Source organism: Grampus griseus (genome assembly GCF_964374135.1).
Source record: "Grampus griseus genome assembly, chromosome: 9".
Classification (NCBI taxonomy): Eukaryota; Metazoa; Chordata; class Mammalia; order Artiodactyla; family Delphinidae; genus Grampus; species Grampus griseus.
Window position 1 is genome coordinate 32,309,131 of NC_139003.1, and position 22,861 is coordinate 32,331,991.

The 22,861-nt window shown below is 42.5% G+C and overlaps 1 protein-coding gene across 5 annotated transcripts in view; it reads right to left on the reverse strand.

Moving 5' to 3' along the window:
* Positions 1-3,691: 3,691 nt before the first annotated feature.
* The window catches only part of ST7 (suppression of tumorigenicity 7), a 254,231-nt gene continuing 235,061 nt past the window's right edge, over positions 3,692-22,861 (reverse strand). For 3 of the 5 annotated variants that reach the window (XM_082662064.1, XM_082662062.1, XM_082662066.1), the window contains 3 exons: positions 14,243-14,335; positions 11,579-11,718; positions 9,973-10,762 (listed from right to left, as the gene is read on the reverse strand). In XM_082662064.1, coding sequence (XP_082518190.1) covers positions 10,643-10,762; positions 11,579-11,718; positions 14,243-14,335 — 353 coding nt within the window. In that variant the 3' untranslated portion in view covers positions 9,973-10,642. Of the gene's footprint in view, positions 3,952-9,972; positions 10,763-11,578; positions 11,719-14,242; positions 14,336-22,861 lie in introns of those variants that run through there. The other 2 variants (XM_082662065.1, XM_082662063.1) reach the window with 1 other exon arrangement.

Consider the following 22,861-nt stretch of genomic DNA (forward strand, 5'->3'; position numbering starts at 1 on the left):
AAGAGCAGTACCACTAGATGTGGATATAGGGGTTCAACCTCTTCTGAGATAGTTTACTAAGAGCAGCAGCCAACTGCACATGTCCCCCATGGCTTTGCACGAAGGAGGTAGAGAGAAAAGTTTGCCCAAAGCGCAAGAAAAGCCCTTGTGCACCTAAACCTTACCTGCCTGCTTGACTCTGCTCTTGGATGAAGACCAGGAGGTGGCAGGAAGTCCAGCTGCGAAGGGGACGTGGTGTGGTGCTTTCCCGAACGCTGCCTATTGCAATGCTCATGGGGAAAGATTCAGGATTCTAAACAAAAGGGAAAATAAGCCATGTAAAGGACAGTCTTTTCTTTTTACAGCACCACACTGAGATTTTGAATAGAGGTAGTTTTCACTTCAGATAGAGGAGTCAAGGTTATTTATTTTTCTCTTTTGCTTAAGTAAAAAGAGATGCTTGATCATGCACCATGATCAAGTGGGGTTTATCCCAGGTATGCAAGGATTCTTCAATATACGCAAATCAATCAATGTGATATACCATATTAACAAACTGAAGGATAAAAACCATATGATCATCTCAACAGATGCAGAAAAAGCTTTCAACAAAATTCAACACACATTTATGATAAAAACCCTCCAGAAAGTAGGCACAGACGGAACTTACCTCAACATAATAAAGGTCATATATGACAAACCCACAGCCAACATGGTTCTCAATGGTGAAAACCTGAAACCATTTCCATTAAGATCAGGTACAACACAAGGTTGCCCACTCTTACCACTATTATTCAACATAGTTTTAGAAGTTTTAGCCACAGCAATCAGAGAAGAAAAAGAAATAAAAGGAATCCAAATTGGAAAAGAAGAAGTAAAGCTGTCACTGTTTGCAGATGACATGATACTATAGATAGAGAATCCTAAAGATGCTATCAGAAAACTACTAGAGCTAATCAATTAATTTGGTAAAGGATCAGGATAAAAAATTAATGCACAGAAATCTCTTGCATTCCTATACACTAATGATGAAAAATCTGAAAGAGCAATTAAGGAAACACTCCCATTTACCACTGCAACAAAAAGAATGAAATACTTAGGAATAAACCTACCTAAGGAGACAAAAGACCTGTATGCAGAAAACTATAAATCACTGATGAAAGAAATTAAAGATGATACAAACAGATGAAGAGATATACCATGTTCTTGGATTGGAAGAATCAACATTGTGAAAATGACTCTACTACCCAAAGCAATCTACAGGTTCAATGCAATCCTTATCAAACTATCAATGGCATTTTTCACAGAACTAGAACAAAAAATTTCACAATTTGTATGGAAACACAAAAGACCCCAAATAGCCAAAGCAATCTTGAGAAAGAAAAACAGAGCTGGAGGAATCAGGCTCCCAGACTTCAGACTATACTACAAAGCTACAGTCATCAAGACAGTATGGTACTGGCACAAAAACAGAAATATAGATCAATGGAACAGGACAGAAAGCCCAGAGATAAACCCACGCACATATGGTCACCTTATTTTTGATAAAGGAGGCAAGATTATACAATGGAGAAAAGACAGCCTCTTCAATAAGTGGTGCTGGGAAAACTGGACAGCTACATGTAAAAGAAGGAAATTAGAACACTCCCTAACGCCATACACAAAAATAAACTCAAAATGGATTAAAGAACTAAATGTAAGGCCAGACACTATCAAACTCTTAGAGGAAAACATAGGCAGAACACTCTATGATATACATCACAGCAAGATTCTTTTGACCCACCTCCTAGAGAAATGGAAATGAAAACAAAACTAAACAAATGGGACCTAATGAAACTTAAAAGCTTTTGCACAGTAAAGGAAACCATAACTAGACAAAAAGACAACCCTCAGAATGGGAGAAAATATTTGCAAATGAAGCAACTGACAAAGAATTAATCTCCAAAATTTACAAGCAGCTCATGCAGCGCAATATCAAAAAAAACAAACAACCCAATCCAAAAATGGGCAGAAGACCTAAACAGACGTTTCTCCAAAGAAGATATACAGATTGCCAACAAACACATGAAAGAATGCTCAACATCACTAATCATTAGAGAAATGCAAATCAGAACTACAATGAGGTATCAGCTCACACCAGTCAGAATGGCCATCATCAAAAAATCTACACACAATAAATGCTGGAGAGGGTGTGGAGAAAAGGGAACCCTCTTGCATTGTTGGTGGGAATGTAAGTTGATACAGCCACTATGGAGAACAGTATGGAGGTTCCTTAAAAACTAAAAATAGAACTACCATACGACCCAGCAATCCCACTACTGGGCATAGACCCTGAGAAAACCATAATTCAAAGAGTCATGTACCACAATGTTCATCGCAACTCTATTTACAATAGCCAGGACATGGAAGCAACCTAAGTGTCCACTGACAGATGGATGGATAAAGAAGACGTGGCACATATATACAGTGGAATATTACTCAACCATAAAAAGAAATGAAATTGAGTTATTTGTAGTGAGATGGATGGACCTAGAGTCTGTCATACAGAGTGAAGTACGTCAGAAAGAGAAAAACAAATACCGTATGCTAACACATAATATATGGAATCTAAAAAAAAAAAAACAAAAAAAAAGGTTATGAAAGAACCTAGGGACAGGACAGGAATAAAGACACAGATGTAGAGAATGGACTTGAGGACATGGGGTGGGGGGAAGGGTAAGTTGGGACAAAGAGAGAGAGTGGCATGGACTAATATGTACTACCAAATGTAAATTAGATAGCTAGTGGGAAGCAGCCGCATAGCACAGGGAGATCAGCTCCGTGCTTTGTGACCACCTAGAGTGGTGGGATAGGGAGGGTGGGAGGGAGACGCAGGAGGGAGGAGATATAGGGATATATGTATATGTATAGCTGATTCACTTTGTTATAAAGCAGAAACTAACACACCATTGTAAAGCAATTATAATCCAATAAAGATGTTAAAGAAAGAAAAAAAAAAGAGATGCTTGGCAGGTGTGACTCATCTAGAAGGCTTTCAAAGATGGTGAAGACAAACGACCACTATGGTTCAGATCATGGAAACACTCAGAGAACGCTCACACGCAAGCATCAAGAATGAAAACATGATAAAAAAAAATGACCCTTATGAGAAAACATTTAAAAAATGGCAATGTTGAAAGTGGTCAGGTCCTACGATAGACTATTGGCTCTGTAGCTCTCATCAGAACTTTTTTTCTCACGACAAGTTTTCAGAAAGCAGAAGTAAAATGATTCCTAGAACCACAGTGCTGAGTTCTATTCCGTGAGCAGAGTCTCTGAATTGGAACAACCTGGGATGGCACATACATTTCGTTTCATTCATGCTTCCTGTCATTCATGCTGGAAATTTCTTTTGTGCATTTAGCCTATGAGGACATACAGTTTGGGGCTGAAAAAGATGGTACTTTTTAGCCAAAGAGAGTCTGTTTTCTAAGCCACCAACCGTAGGGGTGCCGAGGGCCTGGTGAAAGGAGTTCCATTAGCATAGAAAACCATTGTGTTGCACTGAGCAGATCTGGGGCCTTAGTTAATTAAATGTAACCTGTAGGTTTATTTGGACACCAACAGTTTTAGGGCTGGAAGACACAACTGGTTGCTGCAATACACAAAAGTTTATTTTTTCTTTTCTGAAAGCAAAATATAATAGAACTGAACATCAATGAATTTTGTACAACAAAAACAGCTTTTAATATGGAACAGACAGTCCATGAAGGTTTTAAAATCTCGGAATGGCTTCCCTTTTTCAAAGTCATGCTTTCTTGCAGTCCACGAGGAGTTGGCACGAAGAGATGGTGGCAGCCCACTGGGTGAGGTGAGTGGAAGGACGGGTGGGCTTCCCTAGATCCTAGTCAGCTGGTGCCAAAGACTGGATGGGAGGATGCTTTCCACTTTCTCCATGACAAAGTTTAAGGGGGCAAACAAAGTGCTGAGGAACTGCGAACAAACGAGAAAAGCGCAGAAGTCAGGAGAAATCTTGTTCAAGACATCAAAACGAACCTCTCCAACTCATGCTTTCATCTTATGTTTCTGCATTATAAAAAGCTTCCAAAGGCTAAGATTTCATATTTATGTTTGTAGGAAACATTGGTTGACGAACAAACGTACATTCCAGCTTCTGCACCCGCCCCCCTGGCTCTGATGGATGAGGGGGAGAAGTGTTGGCTGACAGGCCCTTCACTCCTCTGACAGCTGCCCACAGTTCTGAGGCCTTCCAACCAGTCTTCAGGATCTGAGGGCTGCCCATGGAGATGACCAGTGCCGTCAAAAGGGACTGACAGATGGGTGGCAACTGAGCAGAAGAGTTAAAAAAATGGTGACAACTTCTCCACCTGCTTGCCTTGTTATAGAACTTTAAGTGGAAAAGGCAACAACAGAAAAAAAAAGTCCAGTTTGTCGTATGGTTGTGAATTGCTTTGGGATCCTATTGTCTCCCAAACACCTGCAGCCCATGTTCTTTTCTGAACTACCTGCTTAGTGGTGAGTATCATGGGAGCCTTGGGGAGGGCAGCAAGCTGGCCAGTCCATGGACGACACGTCCTTGTGGAAAAGGTGCTGCTCTGAGGAGAGCTTTGGGATCTCTTTCGTTTGGTTACTGAATTCCTTTCTGTTTTTCATGTAGAGAATAATGCTTATTATCTGTGCCTTTTAGGAAAGTCAGGCGCCTTGCCTGAGACTCATTTAACATAATCTCAAGTCTGTTCTGATTATGTTCTCGTGAAGACTCAGCCTCCCTCCACAAGCCATCAGCATCTGGCAGAAGAGGTGCCCTAACCCAATCAGGCACAAGACGGGTGTTTGGATGGGTTTCCTTGCTCTCTGCTCAGAACCAAGGTATCGTCTCGCTAGGGTTCAATGTCTGGTTCTTGTACTGTGGAGTCCTTTGTCCCAATCCCTTGCCCATAGCACAGCACAGTCTACACCACCAAGAATTTCCCACAGAAGTGTGCTGTAGGACGTGAGTACATACGCAGAGGGGGAACATGGTCTGAGGCCAGACAAATTAGTAGACCTGAATGTAGTGAAGAAACAGTCTCCTCTACTGGTCACATGTTCTATGGATTGCGGGTCCTCAAGAAGGGGTATGGTAGGCAAGTTTCCCAAATTTACATGACCTCAGAATCTGTCCTTCTTCTTCTTCTTCTTCTTCTTTTTTTTAAAGAACCAGTGGAATGCAAACTGGGAAGGCCTGTACCACATTATGGCAGGACCATCAAGTGCGAGATTTGTGTAACGAAAACTCGAGAGAGTATAAGGTTCGGAACCCTTCTCTGTACTGCATCTTTTACATCAATTGAATATATTTACTCAGTAAGGCACTTAGGTACTGGGTGAGATATAAAAGCGTCTAGGACAAAAGTCCCACTGTCAGGAAGCTCAAAGCCTAGGGGTTGGGGAAGGGAGCCACTAAGACCTGTACCCAGCAAAGTAACAATACCGGGTAGACCACGACAGAGTAGAAGATAGACGCACAAACAAAGCACCAGGAAGGTTCGGGAAAGGGGGAGAATCCATTTTGTCGAAAGGAACAGGAAAAACTGAAAATGAGGTGACTGAAATAGTCCCCAGTGGATGGCTGGGGTATGAAAAGACAGAGATGGGGTAAGAATGGTAAGGAAAGACATGTGAGCAGGTGGGCCTTCCAGGCTCAATAAACAGCTGGAACAGAGAGGGGAAAGCAGCTGGTATGACTAGAAGAGATGGAGGTAGAGTTCAAAAGCGACTAGCATAACTCTGGGGAGGGCCTTGAGTGCCAGGCTGTTAAGGAACTTGCAGTTAAGAAAAAGGCAGCCACGTCAGTACTTGAGTGAAGGTAGGATGGCTCTTTCCTCAAGTGGGTGTTAGATACAGGGCAATGCCTGGCAACCTTCTGCGATTATCCTTGGTTGGGTGCACGGTACCACATGGGATGCTCACCCTACTTAATGGGCTGCCTGTCCTTTTCAGTTCAGAGCTGGATGCGGTTGGAAGGCATTGTGGGAGATACTAGGCCCAGGAATGAGTAATTACTGCCCGAGCTGCCCCGAAAGAGTTCGTAAAATCCTAGTTCTGAGAGGATGACATGGAACAAGTCTACTGATTGTATCAGACCGACACGGTAACACTGTAGAATTAAAACTATTTACACATAACATTTATCCATTTGTTTGTAATCAGAGATTGTCAAGGCTCCATAACACACGGCATTTGCCTGTAATGCTCAGCTCCATTAAGAGGAGCTAGGTGCTAAAGCAGTCTGGATGAAACGAGGATGCTGACAGGGGCAGGAAGATGAGGCCCACTGAACAAGGTGATTTTGCTGGTGAAGTTATCATATCCTGCAAACCTAATCCCAAACAGATTTATAACCACCGAAGTTGTGACTGAGGTGGGAACAAGTGATGCATTAGCGTGAGCCAGTGTGGTCAGATGACAGGAATCGCTCAAAGTCTACACCCTGGGCGACTTCATACACTAAACGGGGGGACACCAGGGAGCCTCAGCTTGGGTAGCAGAATGAATGGAGATGTTGTTACAAAGCTGGTTCAAAATAAAGCCCCGTCTGTTTGCTTAGTTTTGGTCACTGACCTGACTTGGATAAAAAGCGTAAAAGGGAGGCCTCTGGAAATTAAGTGGCAGGCCTCGCCCAGTTTGTGGTCTGTAAATGCCCCTCTTTCCCCCCTGCGCAGCAAGATGCAGGGAGCCCTGGCCCCCCGGACACACCTGTACTTCTCGACCAGGTTCCACAAGAGAATTAACTCCTAATACCTCCCATGTATGTGATCATTTACTGCTCTCCCTCATATCTAGAATGTTCTATCCTTGGGACAATCGAGAAGAGAATGCCTTGAACGCTTTCCTAGAGATCCTAATTCTCTCGCAGCACCCCAGTTGCGATGAGCACCCTTTGTTGCTAGGTTACCTTCCTCCTTAGCAGCGCTCTCCGAGACCTCCTCCCCAACCCTCGCCCACAAAGAAGAAGCAGCAAAATGTAACGGGGTGCCTGGAACCGTTAAGCCCTTTTCATTTAGTAACCAAAGGTCAGCGGCTTTCATCAGGAGGTATTAAACAAAAAAAGTTAGGTGGAACATCCTTTGTTTACTTAGGATGCTTCTTTGCACGTTTGAATATCAGTCAACACTTTTTGGGCGAAGACTCAACCAATGCACACAGAGAAACAACAGTTTCACTTAGGGACTTGGGAAATTTTATTGCCTGAAAAGTGAAGTCTGAATGAGCAACACCAGGCAACCCTGGAACAGCTCATCTGTCTCAATGTCCAAAACTTCTGTCCTGGGGGCAGACACACACGGTCCAAAATGCACCATAATTCAATCAGTGTCTTGTGGTGAGAAAAAGCAACTGAACTAATAAAAAAGAGAGAGCAACACTTCAGTCGCCTGATCCTCCTTTTCCCCGAAACACCGTTATTTAGAAGAAGGTCATGGCTCGCAACGTGCTTCGTTAACGCTTGAAACGCCTCTGCTTATCTGAATAAGTTCCAGGTGCCCTACTGCAATCAGACAATTGACATTTCACTGTAATCAATATCAGACTTCAAAGAGGTCAGGGCGCATAAGTTGAAGACAAGAGTCAGAAGTCAGGGGGCTGGATCTCAGGGAAGGAGAGAGACCAGAGGAGGAAAGACAGGGCCCTTCAAACAGAAGAGGTCAGCATGCTGACCTTCCCACATTCTGTGAGGGGCTGGGTTTGGAATGATCACTTATTTATATGAGCAACCTTATCTTGGTAACCAAACATTCTAGGAAGAGTTAGTCCTAAGTCATTGAGGTAGATTAGATTAGGCGGAGAGAGTTGAAGCCTCTCATTTTACTATTTTCCAGTGGCTCACACTTGGCTGCGGGCTTCCTTACTGGCTGCATATCAACATGTAAACACACTGGAGAGTTCCCAAGCTGCACGCAGCCTGGCGGGTGGCAGTGCAATCTCTCTCCATCTACTGAGTCATTATCCCAGGGACATTATCTCAGGCGAGGTCTGAGAAAATCATTTTCACAAGCTGCAAATGGTTGCAGGCAGCCTATAGGGCAGCTGTGATAACCTGTGGGGGGCTTCACGAGGGGCCTGATGAAGTGACAAGAGTGAAAATGTGGAGAAGACGCCGGAGCAGTGGGGGGAAGGAGGAGGGAGATGGGGCTTGTCTCCTTCAGGCCATCCATCTTCCTTCCCCATGAAATCTCTCCAGACGTTTTAGTACTGCTAAACCTTAATGAAGGGCAAGATGAATGTGATCCTCCAGACAGAGGTTTAAAAGCAAATTTATCTAAACTACTTTTGAAAACTACGAGTAGCTGACCAAACTACCACACCTTGGTAGAGTATAAAATACGATGACCATAAAGGTAAATTTATATTTTATTTAATCATCTGGTCCTTGACTCAAAAACAAAGCTTTGGGAACATTAAATGAGGAGAGTGGCCCTTGGTCTAATGTCCATAACGAACACATCTCTGTGGGATTCTGGAGGCTACACAGCCTTACCTAGAGGACACCCAGCCGTATTCTATGTACTACCCTCCATTCCTCCCAGCCCTCTCCCTGGGCGACGCAGTTTCAGGCAGTTACTTTATTCAGTACAGGGGCTCTCAGCCCTGGCTGCACACCCAAATCACTACGGGGGCATCTGAAAACTCAGATGCCCAGGCTGCATCCCAGACCAACTAAGTCAGAGTCCCCAGGACTGGGAGATCAGGCACCTGTAATTTTTAAGCTCCCTAGATGATTTCAAGGAGCAGCCGGGGTGAAACTGCTGGTTCCTAGAAACCTGTCACCTCAACAGCTCTGACGTCGCACCATGCACCTGCAAACAGCTGCTCAAAGGCTGGCTTTTTTGAGACCAGTGTTCTTTGAAGGAAATGGTCCTCAACCCCCATCCTTAGACTCGGTGGGGGGGGGGGGGGTGCGGGGCTTGTTTAAAAACGCAGATTCCCGGGTGCTAACACTCAAGGCTCTGAACTTCCGGTGGTAGGGCCAGGTGAATTTTGTGCACACTAGGGGCTGAGAATCACTGTCCTGATCCTGAATTCCCACCAAGAGCTGCTTGTTAGTTCAATGAAGAATGACATTGACTAATGTTGTAAATGTATTCTTATTTTAAATTTTACTACATGACACTCTAATCTATTCAGACTTTTGGTAACTGCTTTAACTCAAAGGTTGGCTTGGGAATAGAAGCAAATAATGAATAGCATAGGCCCATAAACTAGGGAGCATCTAAGGAGGCAGCTTGGGTGATACTGGGTTCAGGAATCATATCATGTACAGAAGACTTAAGGAAATTGGAGACATTCTGCCTGAAGAAAAGAGAAGGTAGTAAGTTAGAGGTGAGAGGTGGCCATGAATATATTAGTTGCCTCAAGAAATTGCAAGAGGAAGTAGAGTTGTTCATTATAGTTTTGGAGAGTAGAATAGGAAATAAGTGGAAATTAAAGGAAGGCAGATTTTGTCAGTATCAAGAAGAGTTCTGAGTGATCCAGTACGGAAATGGGCTTCCATGTTGAACAGGTGAACACTCCAGCGCTAAAAGTATTCCAGATGAGTCTAAATGACCTTCATCAAGTTACTGTTGAAGGCAGTTTAAGGTCCCTTTCAACTCTGTCTGTGATCATAATTATAAAAGAAGAGAAGAAATGCTAAGCTGTATCTAATTTTTTACACTGATTCTTTCTGCAGAAACCACTACCATTTATTTATTTAATAATCATTTATTGAAAACCTACTATGTGCAAGGCACTGTGCAAAGCTTTGGGGATACAGAGATGAGGAAGACACAGTCCTGCTCGCAAAGAGCTCACATTCTACAAGGGGGTCAGACAAGTTTTTAACAATTATAATACAGTACAATAAACGTAATATAGGTATTCATGGAATACTGTGGGAGCTGAGAGGAGAAACATCTAACTCAGCTTGGGAGAAACTTAGAAAGGAAGCTGAGTATAAAAGAATGAAGAGGCGTTAGTAGACTGTACAAGTGCTGATGATAACGGGGAAGGGCATTCCATGCAGAGCAAACAGTACGTGCAAAGGCACCGAGGCTCACAAAAGCATCTGGGAATGGTGAGCAATTCACTGTGGCCCAAGACCAGTGTCTGTGCAAGAGTTGGGAGAGAGATGAGGCTGAAGAGGAAAGCAAGGGCCAGATCATAAAGGACCCTGTATGCCATGCTAAAGATCTGGGACTTTATCCTGATGCTGGTGGGAAACTACTGAAGAAATTCAAGCAGGGAAGTGACATGCTCAGACTTGCAATTTAGAAAGATCATTCTTTTGTCAGTATGAAAGAAATACTGGCAGAGGATAAGACTGGAAGCAAGGAGACCAGTTAAGACTCTTGCAGGTGTCCAGGCAAGAAATCACAAAGATCCAAACTAAGAGACAGCCATGGGAGAAGAAGGAAGGGAAGAAGAGGTGAATTACATTTACCGAATGCCTAGTGGCTCAGGAGGTTAGAGCCGACAGACTGTGAAAGCCAAGACAGACAGGATATAAGGAGTGAGAGAGGGAAGAGTTTGGGAGGGCTGCTGAGTTTCTGGCTTGAGTAACTGGGTGGATATCAGTGCCACTGGCGGAGATCAGGAATACAGGAGAAGGAGCAGTTGTGGTGGTGGGGGAAGAAGGGTGATGAGTTCAGTTTTGAAAATGATGAGATTGAGGTGCCGGTGGGATTTCCAGTTCATCTTCAACACGCATGAAAATACTCTTGCAATTCCAGTCCCTGAACTCTGCCGAGCAGAAAATGTCAATCATCTGGAAAGGGATTAAATCAACCCAGCCAAGTTAGAAATCATCCTTGCTGACTCCACTCGCCTTGAAATCAGAATGGAGTTCCAGGGAAACAATCGATATTCTTTTCCTGATTCCTTCTGTTTGAAACTCCTTTGTGGCAAAATCAGTAAACTTATCCTCACTGCATGTGCAAGCTGAAATGGTCACTTTTCATCAAGGAAACAATGGTTCTTGGTTGTCAATGCAGATGGCTTTTCTTATTAAAGCTCTTCTCCATAACCCTCTTTAAAGACCCTTAATGGATTTCCATACTTCTAAATATCATATCTGTATACTTCTTAATACTACCCACCCTTCACACTCTCTCAGTTCATTCCCCAAACAAGCCGTTTAATTTGTAGACATTAAAACGTTTTAAATTTAAATCATCTTTGAAAATGTAAATTCTATCTTTCTTGAAGGAAAGACCTACAATATCTAAAGATTAGAAATGATGTCATTCAATTTATACAAAACTGAAAAATCTCCCAAGTATTTTTCATTTGCTAGGATTCCCTTAATTCTTTAATTCTTTTAGACCTCATGCATTATTTTAGGGGAACTGCTGAGAATTTTTGTGTCTGTGAAATAGGCAAGGCATGCAGTAACAAACAAGCTACACTTTCTCATTTTGACCCTCAATCCTTGATCTCACTGATGATAATGAAAATTGAACAGTATGCAAAGGATCAATACAAGCACGTCCACTTCTACACAACGCTCCCCTCTTTCTCTTATGCTGCTTCTCTTGACTTGCCCTGCCCCTTGCCTGCGGCCTCCCCCTTGGCAAATACTCACAGCTTTCGCAAAGACCCCCATGAGTTCCGGGAACTGATGTGTCAGGAGGGCCAGCATGGCTGTGAAGGAACACAATCCAGCAGTGAAGAGGATAAAGAAGGGAAGCTCCTTTTTTGGGTAAACTGAGACTTCATGGAAAGCTGTGGAGAAGATCAAAAGGGAAGTGTTAGGGCTGCAGTAAAATGCATTCTCAGGGAATTTCTGTAGGTGGGACTGACTCTGCAGAGCTTTGGCTCAAGCCTGCTGGAAATGAGAAAGGTAGGGCCCTGGAACGAAGAAGAGCCCACATTTCAGCCAGCCATTGGTGGCCTATCTGCTTCCCCCAAGTCCACGTTCAACCTTCAGAACTCTACCTAGGGCATGATAGGGCTAATTTGGGGATGTCACACACTCATGGGCAGGGACAGTAACACTATCTATGCTTAATATACAGTATTTCTTTTGCAAAAGCAAACACAAATAAAACAAAACTTTATTCAAATTATAAAACACATGTTCATTGAACAAAACCTGGAAAATCCGAAGTCAAGTATACTGAAAAAAAAATCCTCTCTCTAGGTTTTCACTTTTCCTGTAATTTTTAAATCATTGTGATAGGGTGATATTAGTGTATCTTGTATTTTTTCCTGGTACAATCTAACTATGTCAGTGGAGGGTGCCACCCTGATAGAGAGACATCCAGCGAGGACCATCCATCCATCAAAAATGGGAGATTTTAGAGCCTTTCATAACTTTTAAATTTCGAGTGGTCCGCACAGACAGAAAAGCAACTGAGGCTGGCCCAGTGGAGGGGAGCCGTGAGGCTGTGTGTGAACTACACTGCCACTCAAACCAAAAGATTCGAGGGTCTCCATCTTCCTCAGGAAATCCAAGGTCTCAAGCCTTTCCTCGACCTTTCAGCTCTAAGCAGTAGTCCACTCTGCTGAAACTGAGGGTGTAGAGGGCCAAGGAGGGACAAAGCACAAACGAGCACATGCACCTGAATCCAGGGATGTCAACCTGCTAGGATTCTTCATGGGTGGACGTGTGCTCGGGACCACCGTGGACACTACACCACTCACGTGCAGCACGCAGGTAACATGTAAAGCCACCTACCCCCATCCCATCCTCACCCTCAGCACCCAATGATTTTGAGGGGAGATCAGACTTGAACCACTGCATTCAAATAAATAAACGTGATAGTTTATTTATAGATAGAAAAATAGTTTTCTATTCCAGGACTGTAAAGATTATTCCTAGACAGTTTCTTTTAAGAACTGTAATCTTGTTCTAATAGTGAATCTATCCCCATGGAAACATGATTGGACTCAATTAAAACATTTTAAAAGTGTACTTTTCAGAAAACTGCCTTTCTTACCAGAAACCGTAAATGTTAACAAGGATCTCCCTGAAGGGGGAGTCAAAAGGTAAAGCATGGGCCCATCACAGGGATTTCTGAAATCAAATCTAATGCAGAGTGAGGCACCCGATGCTTTTCCACAATAAACTCAGATGGTGAGGAACCACACCCCTCTGAGGTCTCCCAGCTCCCAAGGTAACATGTCTCCCAGTGGGTCTGTCCTGCAAAGAAATGAGAGAGCTGCCTCCTGCTCTTTCAACCTGAGACGGCAGCCTTGTTTTGCACCCACTACATTGGAGATTTACGACCAGCTCAAAAACGTGGGCATTAAACAATCTGCCAACACTCAGGGCTCCACAGTTATACTGGCCCTCCTGGCAAAGCATTTAAATATGTTACAGCTATGAGATGTGACGTAGCTGGGGCTGGTGCAGGGTGGTTGTGGCAGAAGAGAGGACGGGGAAGAGAGAGCAACCAAGATTTGGAGCGTATTATCTGAGGGAGGAAAGTATGTCCTAAGTCAGGGCCACATGAACAGCCTGGACATGCTCTTCATACACAGTATAATTTGATAATAACTATTTAGCCGGAATTGTCAAAACAATGTTGCATTACAGTAAACCAAATCATACTTTCCACGTGTGGTATGGGCCCCCCGACTGCTAGCTTGTAAGGCCCTCGAGGGCAGGGTTTGCCTGCCGCCTGCTATATACAGTGTTGAGGCTGCACGTGTGCCCTGCACACGTTACACCAGCTCACTGTGCGCCATCCGTGAGATGCCCACGGGAAATCCCGCCGGCGAAGAGCACCGCATCACCGCAGAGGGCAGCCCCACCCTGCCCACGACTCCGCCTCTGGCCACAATGCCAGCGTCCCCGTGCCACCCTCCCACCCATGGCTCATCTGCAGCTCCCTCTGAAGCCAGTGCCTCCCCTCCAGACTCCGGTCTGTGCAGACTGCCTCTGACCAGAGGGAGAGCCCAGGCCGAGCCCCGCACAGTGGATCAGCCCAGCAAGGGGCATCTGCCCCAAACTAGGGGTCTCTGCGCTCAGACCAACCAGTACATGATGGCTCTTCATCTACATTTCAGACCTGGGCGGGTCTTTCCCTTTGATGAATCTGGAGAGACGTGGAGAAGCAGGAAGCCAAACCTACACACATAACTCACTTTAATGCTTATGCTACCAAATGAGGACAGGGTTTGGGAGAAGAGTAATAAAAGACAAGGAACATCATAAACATTTATCATTTCCACCTCTTCCCATCCCAGTCTTTGGCACACCACCCTCACCAGCCAAAGGGAGGATTATGGAGGGGAGACTCACATGGAAGCAGCTCACGATCTGCTGTTTCTGTGCAGATGGGGTAAGGATAAAATAGATGCCCCTTTTCCAAGGGATAAGGGATCATCCGAAAAGCTGCAAAGGAGAGACAATACGTTAGAGGTACAATATTTGTCTCACAACTTCTCAAGTCCACAAAGAGACTTTTGAGCATTTTTATAACGGCTCACATTATAAAATTATAAAAAACATTAGGTCTCACACTGAACACTTCTACAAATAGCTCCCATAAAGGAGGCAAGACGTACCCAAACTCTGAGTCATGTGCTAGATAAGCTGTCAGAGATGCATTATGAGGTATGCCTCACACATTAACCTCACACTATATATTCTGGGAGAACCTCACAAAACTGAGTGGGGATGGGGGTGCAGAGGAGTAGGGAAAGCCAGCAATTCCAATGCCCAGGGTTTCCTCATCTACAAAATATTACGAAAACGTCGTAAGCACTCATTCAATATAGCTCACCTGATGGTAATAACGCAAACCTGGATTGAAATGCTTCCCCGAGAAGCAAACGTGGACTGACTTGTTGGATCGTGTCACAGATGCACAAATATGAAAGGCATTCTAGCATGTCTATTTAAAAAATATGTCTAGGTGGATTAGAATTCCAACCAAGACGGATGAAAACAAGAACCTAAAAATGCATGACTTGGGAGGTATTTCTAAACTTTATGAAACTTTTAAATCTTCAACATCATGTGGGGAGAAAATGGATCTGGAGAGATTGATTATCTGTATTTTGATGATATCAGGCCACGTAAGTTCTGGTTTCGTGGCATCAGATAACATTAGGTCTCATACTGAATTATGACTTTCCAATCAATCCATCCCTTCCCGTTATCACGTGTGTTACTCTCCCTGTTACGAGGTCATCAGCACGTTAGTCTCACTGTTTCTATGAACAGTACTCGAGGTAATTTTTCTTCAACAGATGTCCGGTAACTACAGCATGCTGTAGCTATAAAATATAAAAACTAAACCCTACACTGGGAATGTCAGATTACAGTCCTTGCCTTCATGTGTGTCAAAAAGGGATGGTGGCAACACAGCAGCCTTTTCAGTCTTAAATGCTACATTTCAAGGACTCCTAGCTACATCCTCAGCTGTGCAATTACCTGAGCCTTCTCAAAATGCTGTCAATGTACATATTTATCTTTTGCATACTTATTTCAAACAGAAATCAGAAACAAAGAATGTTCTCCCTCACAAGAAATGACAAGGTTCCATTGTAACCAGCATCAGTGCACATATGGTATTTATTCTGGTGTCTGAATATTATTTAAAAGTAAAAACATTATGTATGTGATTCCAGCATTTGGAATGCAGTCAATCTACACCACAGTGGTATCACTCTGAGGTTACAGCACATTGCCACGGAGAATATAAATCACTATAAACGTGGGATTAGAGCAGAGCCAGTTGGCTGAGGTAAAAATGTTATCAGTTTTCCTCTCATAACAGAAACCTCTTAAACAGAGATTAAAACATTAAAAACACCCCAGACTTTAACTCTTCTTAAAATGAAAGGCTCACCCTAGTTCAATCAGACCTTCTCTTTCATGCAAACCAAGATGACTTCTGCCCATTACAACAAGCAAGAGAGGAGTTCCCTGTACAGGTTGTTAACACACAAAGATTACTCAAAGGGACCAGCATCTCTCTCGGTAGAATTAGGCTTGCAAGAGAAGGGAAAAAATTACAAAACCGAAAAAATCCATTTAGTGCCTTTATAGGATACACTAAACTCTCTACTGGGAAGCAGTGCGTTTAAATTTAAACTGCAGTATGGCAGGATTTTAATACTATTTCCCATGAATGATGGCTGCTATGAAAGCATCTCAAAAATGTAGAAAAACCTATGTGGAAGTTTTTTTTTTTTTTTGAAATCCAGATTCTCCATGTGCACTAGGGCTGCTGTAATTAAGAATCTGTTCAGGTTCATATGATATAAATAAACCCTCAGTTTTCAAAGTGGCTATAAATTTGAATGCTAAATTTTGTTCAAAATTGAAGTCAGTTTGCACTTCAGGGAGCAATTTTTTAACTGAAATATAGGAGTGCAAGATCTTGAGAGTGTTCACCCATAGACATCAAATGGTTGCTTGGTGTCTTTTCAGTCAGATGCCAAATAGTTTTTACTCCAGGACTTGGCATGCATACAAATTTTGTGCATCAAGTTAGTCTTTTCCTTCTTCTAATCAGTTCTGGTCTTTTTGGAGAGGGTGAAGGCACTGATTATATACGACTCAAGAAAGAATACAAACACACACACACTTTCTGTACTGTCCTCTGCCCCCAACCCCTGGGATTGTAAAGACGCTTATGTGCTCTTAAAATTTCTCATTCTCATGTCAGTTGTCATTTACATCAAGTTCATAAAATAATATTAAGACTTTTGGCTTCACTAAACAAAAGCAAGCACAATTTCTGTTTGCAATTCTATCCTTGGTCCACCCTGCTGTGCGGGGCCCAGCAAAGTGTGCGATAAGCAGTGGGGGTCTGCAAAGAGTGGAGGAGGCACTGCACGAGCCGGGCCAGCTTCACCTCCCACCGCCTGGTCCCTTTCACTGCAAAGACACGACACTGCTCCACAAGAACTTCGTGGCTTGAGCCGAATGTCCAGAACTCTTGCAAGTGCAAACAGTAACACGCTGATTTCGCAGGGCAAGGAAGAATGGAAAAAAGGTCATTTGAACTATTTTATGAATTTGATCTACTTCATGACTGACTAAAAACCTCTTAAAAAATCTCCGTCCGAAAAAGCATACACTTCAGAGGAATTAAAAATGTACATGTATTTGGTTAAAAACGAAACCAAAAACCTGGACCACTCAGAGTTAATACACGGGACACAAGTGGCATTGTTGCATTTTCCTTTTGTGCCATCCCCTCCCCTACCTTGGTTTCTATTGTGCCTTTGTGGGAGAGGCAAAATGAAACTGGGAACTACTTAATGAACACAGCAGGCTCTCCACAATGACATGTGATGCGTTACACAGCTGCTTTCCACCCCTGCCCAGACACGTTTTCTAGGCACCAAGCCTAGCAGTGTGTGCCAATCAGAGACTCGACCAATACTGGAGAAAGAATCAACAGAACCAAAGAATGAACAGAAGGATGGTTACATGAACAAATTAATTCCTGATTTCCCCAGTGACTTCTAATGTGCTCTCATCCTGTCCACAATGTAGACAAGGATAGAAGGTAATGTTTGATACTTTGTTTGTCTATGTTGCCTTTCAAAGAGGATCTCAGAGAACTTTATACAGACCCCTTGCAATAGCAAGAACTGAGTTTGAATCCCAGCTCTACATGGTCAAAATGTTGAGTGCCTTCCTCATGCAGCAGCGATAGAAAGGTGAGCCAAGTATGCACTGCCCCTGCACTGATGGAGCTGACCACCCAGGGTGGGAAACAGATGAGCCAATAATCAGGAAAACAAGAGTGAAAGTCCCCCTGTGATAGCCCATACCTAATGGGGGAGTGGTGGAGGTGACAGCTCAGGATGAGTCAAACTTGACCAGGCTGACAACTGTATGACTTTGGGTGGGTCATTAATCTGTGTCCAGTCTCTTCGGCCATAAAAATGAGAACACCAAGGACCTCGAGAGGCTGTTAAAGGGACTAAGTGTGACAGCGGAGGTCAACGTGTCCACACATAGTGCCTGACTGCTCAATGAAAGTTAGTTTTCTCTTTACCGTGCCTTTCCACTAACCCCAAGTTCCTCCTTTCTCTAACAGGTCATACTCTAGCTTATAAGTGAAAATGCTGCTTGTTTGTGAACAATTAGAAGTGCAAACGATAGAACAGAAAACTTTCATCAAAATACACATTTTACGTTCTCACTTTTGACTGTAATGTGGGCAACTGGCCATAAAGGCTCTTTGTCTTTTGTGAGACTTTGGGCACAATAAGGAAAATTCAGAAGTCAAAAGCTTGGGTTCTGACCCACGTTTTTTCACTATCTACTCATATGGCCTTGGGAAAACCACTTTCCTTTGGTTAGATTACATGATGCTCCATTCCAATGCTGAAGAAAACTTCTAGAGTTTTATAGCAGATTCACTAATTTGTTAGTGACCTGCAACACTCTATAACACTCTGTTCCTGCTTCCACTGCTTGTATCCACACTATATATTATACATGTGTGTGTATGTATCTGTGAGAATATGTGTATACACACACACACACACAGACACACACACACACACACACACACACACACACACACACACTAATGTTTCTCTCAAAGCGTTTCAGAGTCTCACTCATCTTGGTATCCCCAAAAGAATGCCTGGCACAAAGGAGGGACTCAATAAATGTTAATTGAATAAAGGAATGAATAAGTTAATGCACAATAGGGCAGAGACAGAATTTTTCCCTTTAAAAACCCCAGTGGATCCAAAGTACGGTCAGCGGCTCAAAACTGAATAACTGAAAGGAGCAAGCTTGGTCCTACTGGGCAGTAGGTGGGGAAGCACTGAATAATATTTGGAGTCCGGCTACTAGTGTTAAGTTGGCTACGGCCAGGGACTTCAGCTGGCCATTGTTTTCTCCTAAATTATAAAATTTAGCCTTAGATCTATGGGGTGAGGGGTGGAAGAACTTCTCTTTAGCAGTCCCAAAGGTGCCAGGCTCTTGGAGGAAAGGTTTGGTTAGAGGAAATGCCCTAAGGACCACATCTTACAGCAAGCAGCATTTACCATCAGGTTCAAAGAGAATAAATTAGAATCAGAATCTCATCCTTTGCTTCAACAATGGACCATTTTCTCCTCTCAAAGGAAATACTTTGCCTAGTCCCCCTAAAAAACACCACCTTCAAATCTTATACATTATTTAGTGAATTCTTTGGAAAAAAAATCTCCAAAAAGAAAATAAAGAGTCTTACTTGATCAAGTGGAAAAAATGGAAACAAAGAAAAGCTAAGCGATTTACCCCATGGCACTCTAGCCTTCTGATATATAGAACCTGAAAATTAAACCTTAAAGTTCACAGCTGTGGTCAGCAGACTATTCTGCTTTACAAAATAAATACAGCCAAAACAGAGCCCTGAAAAGATCAAGGTAGAAGGGAGATAAGGCCACATCAGTATTTAATACAGGTAAAATAGAAGATGTGCCATTTAAAATAGGGCCCCATAAGGCGCGATACCATTGTAAATAATACACAATTCCAACGAGATCCCTCATTCATATATGGCTTTTACATTCAACACACACTTGCAGTCGTGTGTGTGCACGTGTGTGAGCGTAACCAGAACCTACAGTGTTTAAAATAAATATAATTAAGATAATGTGACAGCTGTGTAATGAATTAAGAAACATGTTTTTAAACCTTATAAATTAAAACTTTCCCCATTTCTTCATTATCTTGATTTTGAGGAACATATTGTGTAATTTCAGGGGCTGGGACAGTGATGAATCAAATATTTTACAAACCTTTGAAATGCTGATGTATTTGTGGTTGAGGACTCTGTTTTTTTTTTAAACCACCATATGTTTCAAACCCAAACAATCTCTGCCATGCATCAGCTGGACTTTGGGGTTTTAACAAAAATGTGAGTTATTTCAGCCTGATTGGTGGGAAACTCACTTAATTCCACAAGATGACTAATGCTCCAACATAATAAACTCATTAAAAATCAAAGAAAAATATACCTCATCCCTACCCCTAACTAACACTTTTGACATAAGTCAGGCTTTTAAAATTTTTTCTAAAAGATAAACTGACTTTTTAAAAGAATACTCACTTTTAACATGGAACATGGTGAAATGAGGCACTGTTACCTTCCTCCCTGAATTATCTTTCTAATGAAAAGGGGAAACTGGAAGGGAGTTGGGGAATGGCCTTAAATTTCAGAATGAAGAAAGAAATGATTTAAAGGCAAAAACCTAGACCCTGAGGCTGGAGATGTCAAAATGCGGCACCCAGTGGTAAACTGGAGGAAGTGCAGCCTCCTGCGCTCAGGCACAGGCCGTCTACGGGAGCCCCACTGACCTCAGAGGGAGAGGGAGAGGTTCTGGTACTGTAGCCGCCCTGAGGGCAACTGCCCTGAAGCCCACCAATCTGGGATGGGGTGATGGCATTCAGTATCTTCAGCGCTTCACAGTTTTCAAAAAATGGGTAAGTTAATACCAGTTAATAGGTAGCTAAGTCAGAATTCTAATCCAAGCCCTTTTGATTTAAAATCCAGAGCCCTGATGCCTCCATTTAACTTAGAATGGACACAAATCTAGAAGTTTTGTCAACCAATTACACACAATTGTCTAAAGTTGGAGTGGTAATTCTTTCTTCTGAATTGCAAGACAGATTTATAGCTCTGTTTTTGAAAAAAGACCAAAACTGTTTGTAATGAAAGATTATTTTTCTAAGTACATGCATATACATATATATATACATACACATATATACACATGCATATTTATGCCTGTAGAAAACATATATGCTTGTTGTAGAAAGTTTGAAAAATACAAATAGGAAGAAAAAACCAAATCACTTAAAATCTACTTAAAGATGTATTTATTTCCAGTCTCTTACCTTTGTTTATATATAGAATGTATTTTTTTTATAGAATTGGGCTCATTCTATAGTTAAAATGTTTACGTCAATATTTAACAACAAAAATATAATTTTATATAGAATGATTAACTTTCAAAACACTAGAAAGGGCATAGGTATACCCCAGACTGTAAGCAGTGGTGTAAATTGATGGCTTCTAAACAAATGTTTCAGAGATGGCTGATCCTCTTATCCTTAATCAATTCAGGAAAGGCCTACATAGCTGGTATTATAGGAAAGAGCAGTGAAGAAAAAGTGAACCTGGCTCTGCCAACAGTGCTGGCAGGACGTTCAACAAGGTACTCACCTCAATGAACCTGTTCCTCTCTTGATCAACTAAGGTGGCCACCTCTGTCCTGCCTAACTCAGAAATTTATCAGGAGTCCATGAAATGATGGCAATACAAACCCTCTGTGAATTACACTGTTACACAAACACTCTTCAAGGTTCTTGGGATCCTCCAAGGTAGTTAGCACCTGGTAAGCACTCTCATGGTTCTCTTTTCTTTCTAAAACTGAATGGTATGGCTCTCTTTTTGAAAACTGAACAGCAGCGTAACTTCCTGGTTCTTAATTATCTGTAAGGATCAGATGCTGAATTTATCTTTCCTATAGGCCCCTGACTACCTTGCCACACTGTTTTATGTCTAAAAACTAACCCCTACCTACTAGAGAACGGACTTGAGGATACGGGGAGGGGGAAGGGTAAGCTGGGACAAAGTGAGAGAGTGGCATGGACATACATACACTACCAAACGTAAAATAGATAGCTAGTGGGAAGCAGCCGCATAGCACAGGGAGATCAGCTCGGTGCATTGTGACCACCTAGAGGGGTGGGATAGGGAGAGTGGGAGGAGGGAGATGCAAGAGGGAAGAGATATGGGGATATATGTATATGTATAACTGATTCACTTTGTTATAAAGCAGAAACTGACACACCATTGTAAAGCAATTATACTCTAATAAAGATGTTTAAAAAAACCAAACCAAATAAACAAACAAAAACAAAACAAAAAACTCACCCCTTCTTTTTATTCTAATAAAGAGGTAATTACATCCCCTCAGAGGTACTACACTGCTTGGTGTGGGGTTCACTATGTCACTTCACATTTCTCACAATCTCACTGTCCTTCCCAGTTGTTCCAGAGCATCTCCCTATTGTTACATGATTATATGGGTAACTAATTTCCAAACAGAATTTCCTCATGGTTTTTTTTTAATAGTTATGCCATTCCTGACACTGTGTCTTCATCACTTCCGCCCACCCGCTTTTGACCTTTTCTATAGGACTGGTAACTTTCTTATCAATTAGATCCAATCAATAAGCTTCTACTACTATGTTTCCAAGGTACCGATCTATAAATACGTTCTTATTTGGTTAAGTCAGTTTGTCCATTTAATTTTACCACGACTAACACTAGGTGAGGCCTCTCATGTTTATTCTTGCTGGGCTTTTTCTGTCTCTTTCTCATGTTTAAATAAAAATTCCTTTTGTCTCATCTGGATAGAACACTTTAAATGCAACAAGAAGCCCAAGCCAGAGGGGACTGCATACATGTCCACACACACCCTGAGCAGAGTGTGCTGTCTTAACATATCCAAATAGCGGGACCAGGACACCTGGAGTATGTTACCACACTTACAGAGTAGGGGTAGAAACATCGATCAAGTCGATATCCCTCAAGGTATAAATAGTAAATGATTTAACTTGACCCGCTATCAATTCTCTAAAGAAATGTTTTCAAAACAACTAAACAAAAAACTTTCAATCAACCTGAGTCCCCTGTCAAGTTACTTTTACTCCATCTCATTCGGCTGCCCCCCTTCCCTTCCTGCACCAGTTTAGATTCCTGCTGGGTTAGGGAAGGGCAGGAAAAGGGAAGAGCAGAAGATTAGCAAAATGAAAATGGAAGGAGCAAAGATAAACAGTGAAAGGGATTAAAAAGACATTCATTTGTGAGGCTGATCAGAGTAGGAGTGAACTAAGGAAAAATTATCTGAAGACTCTAATATTTCTTTTCCCCATGAGAGGGGGGAA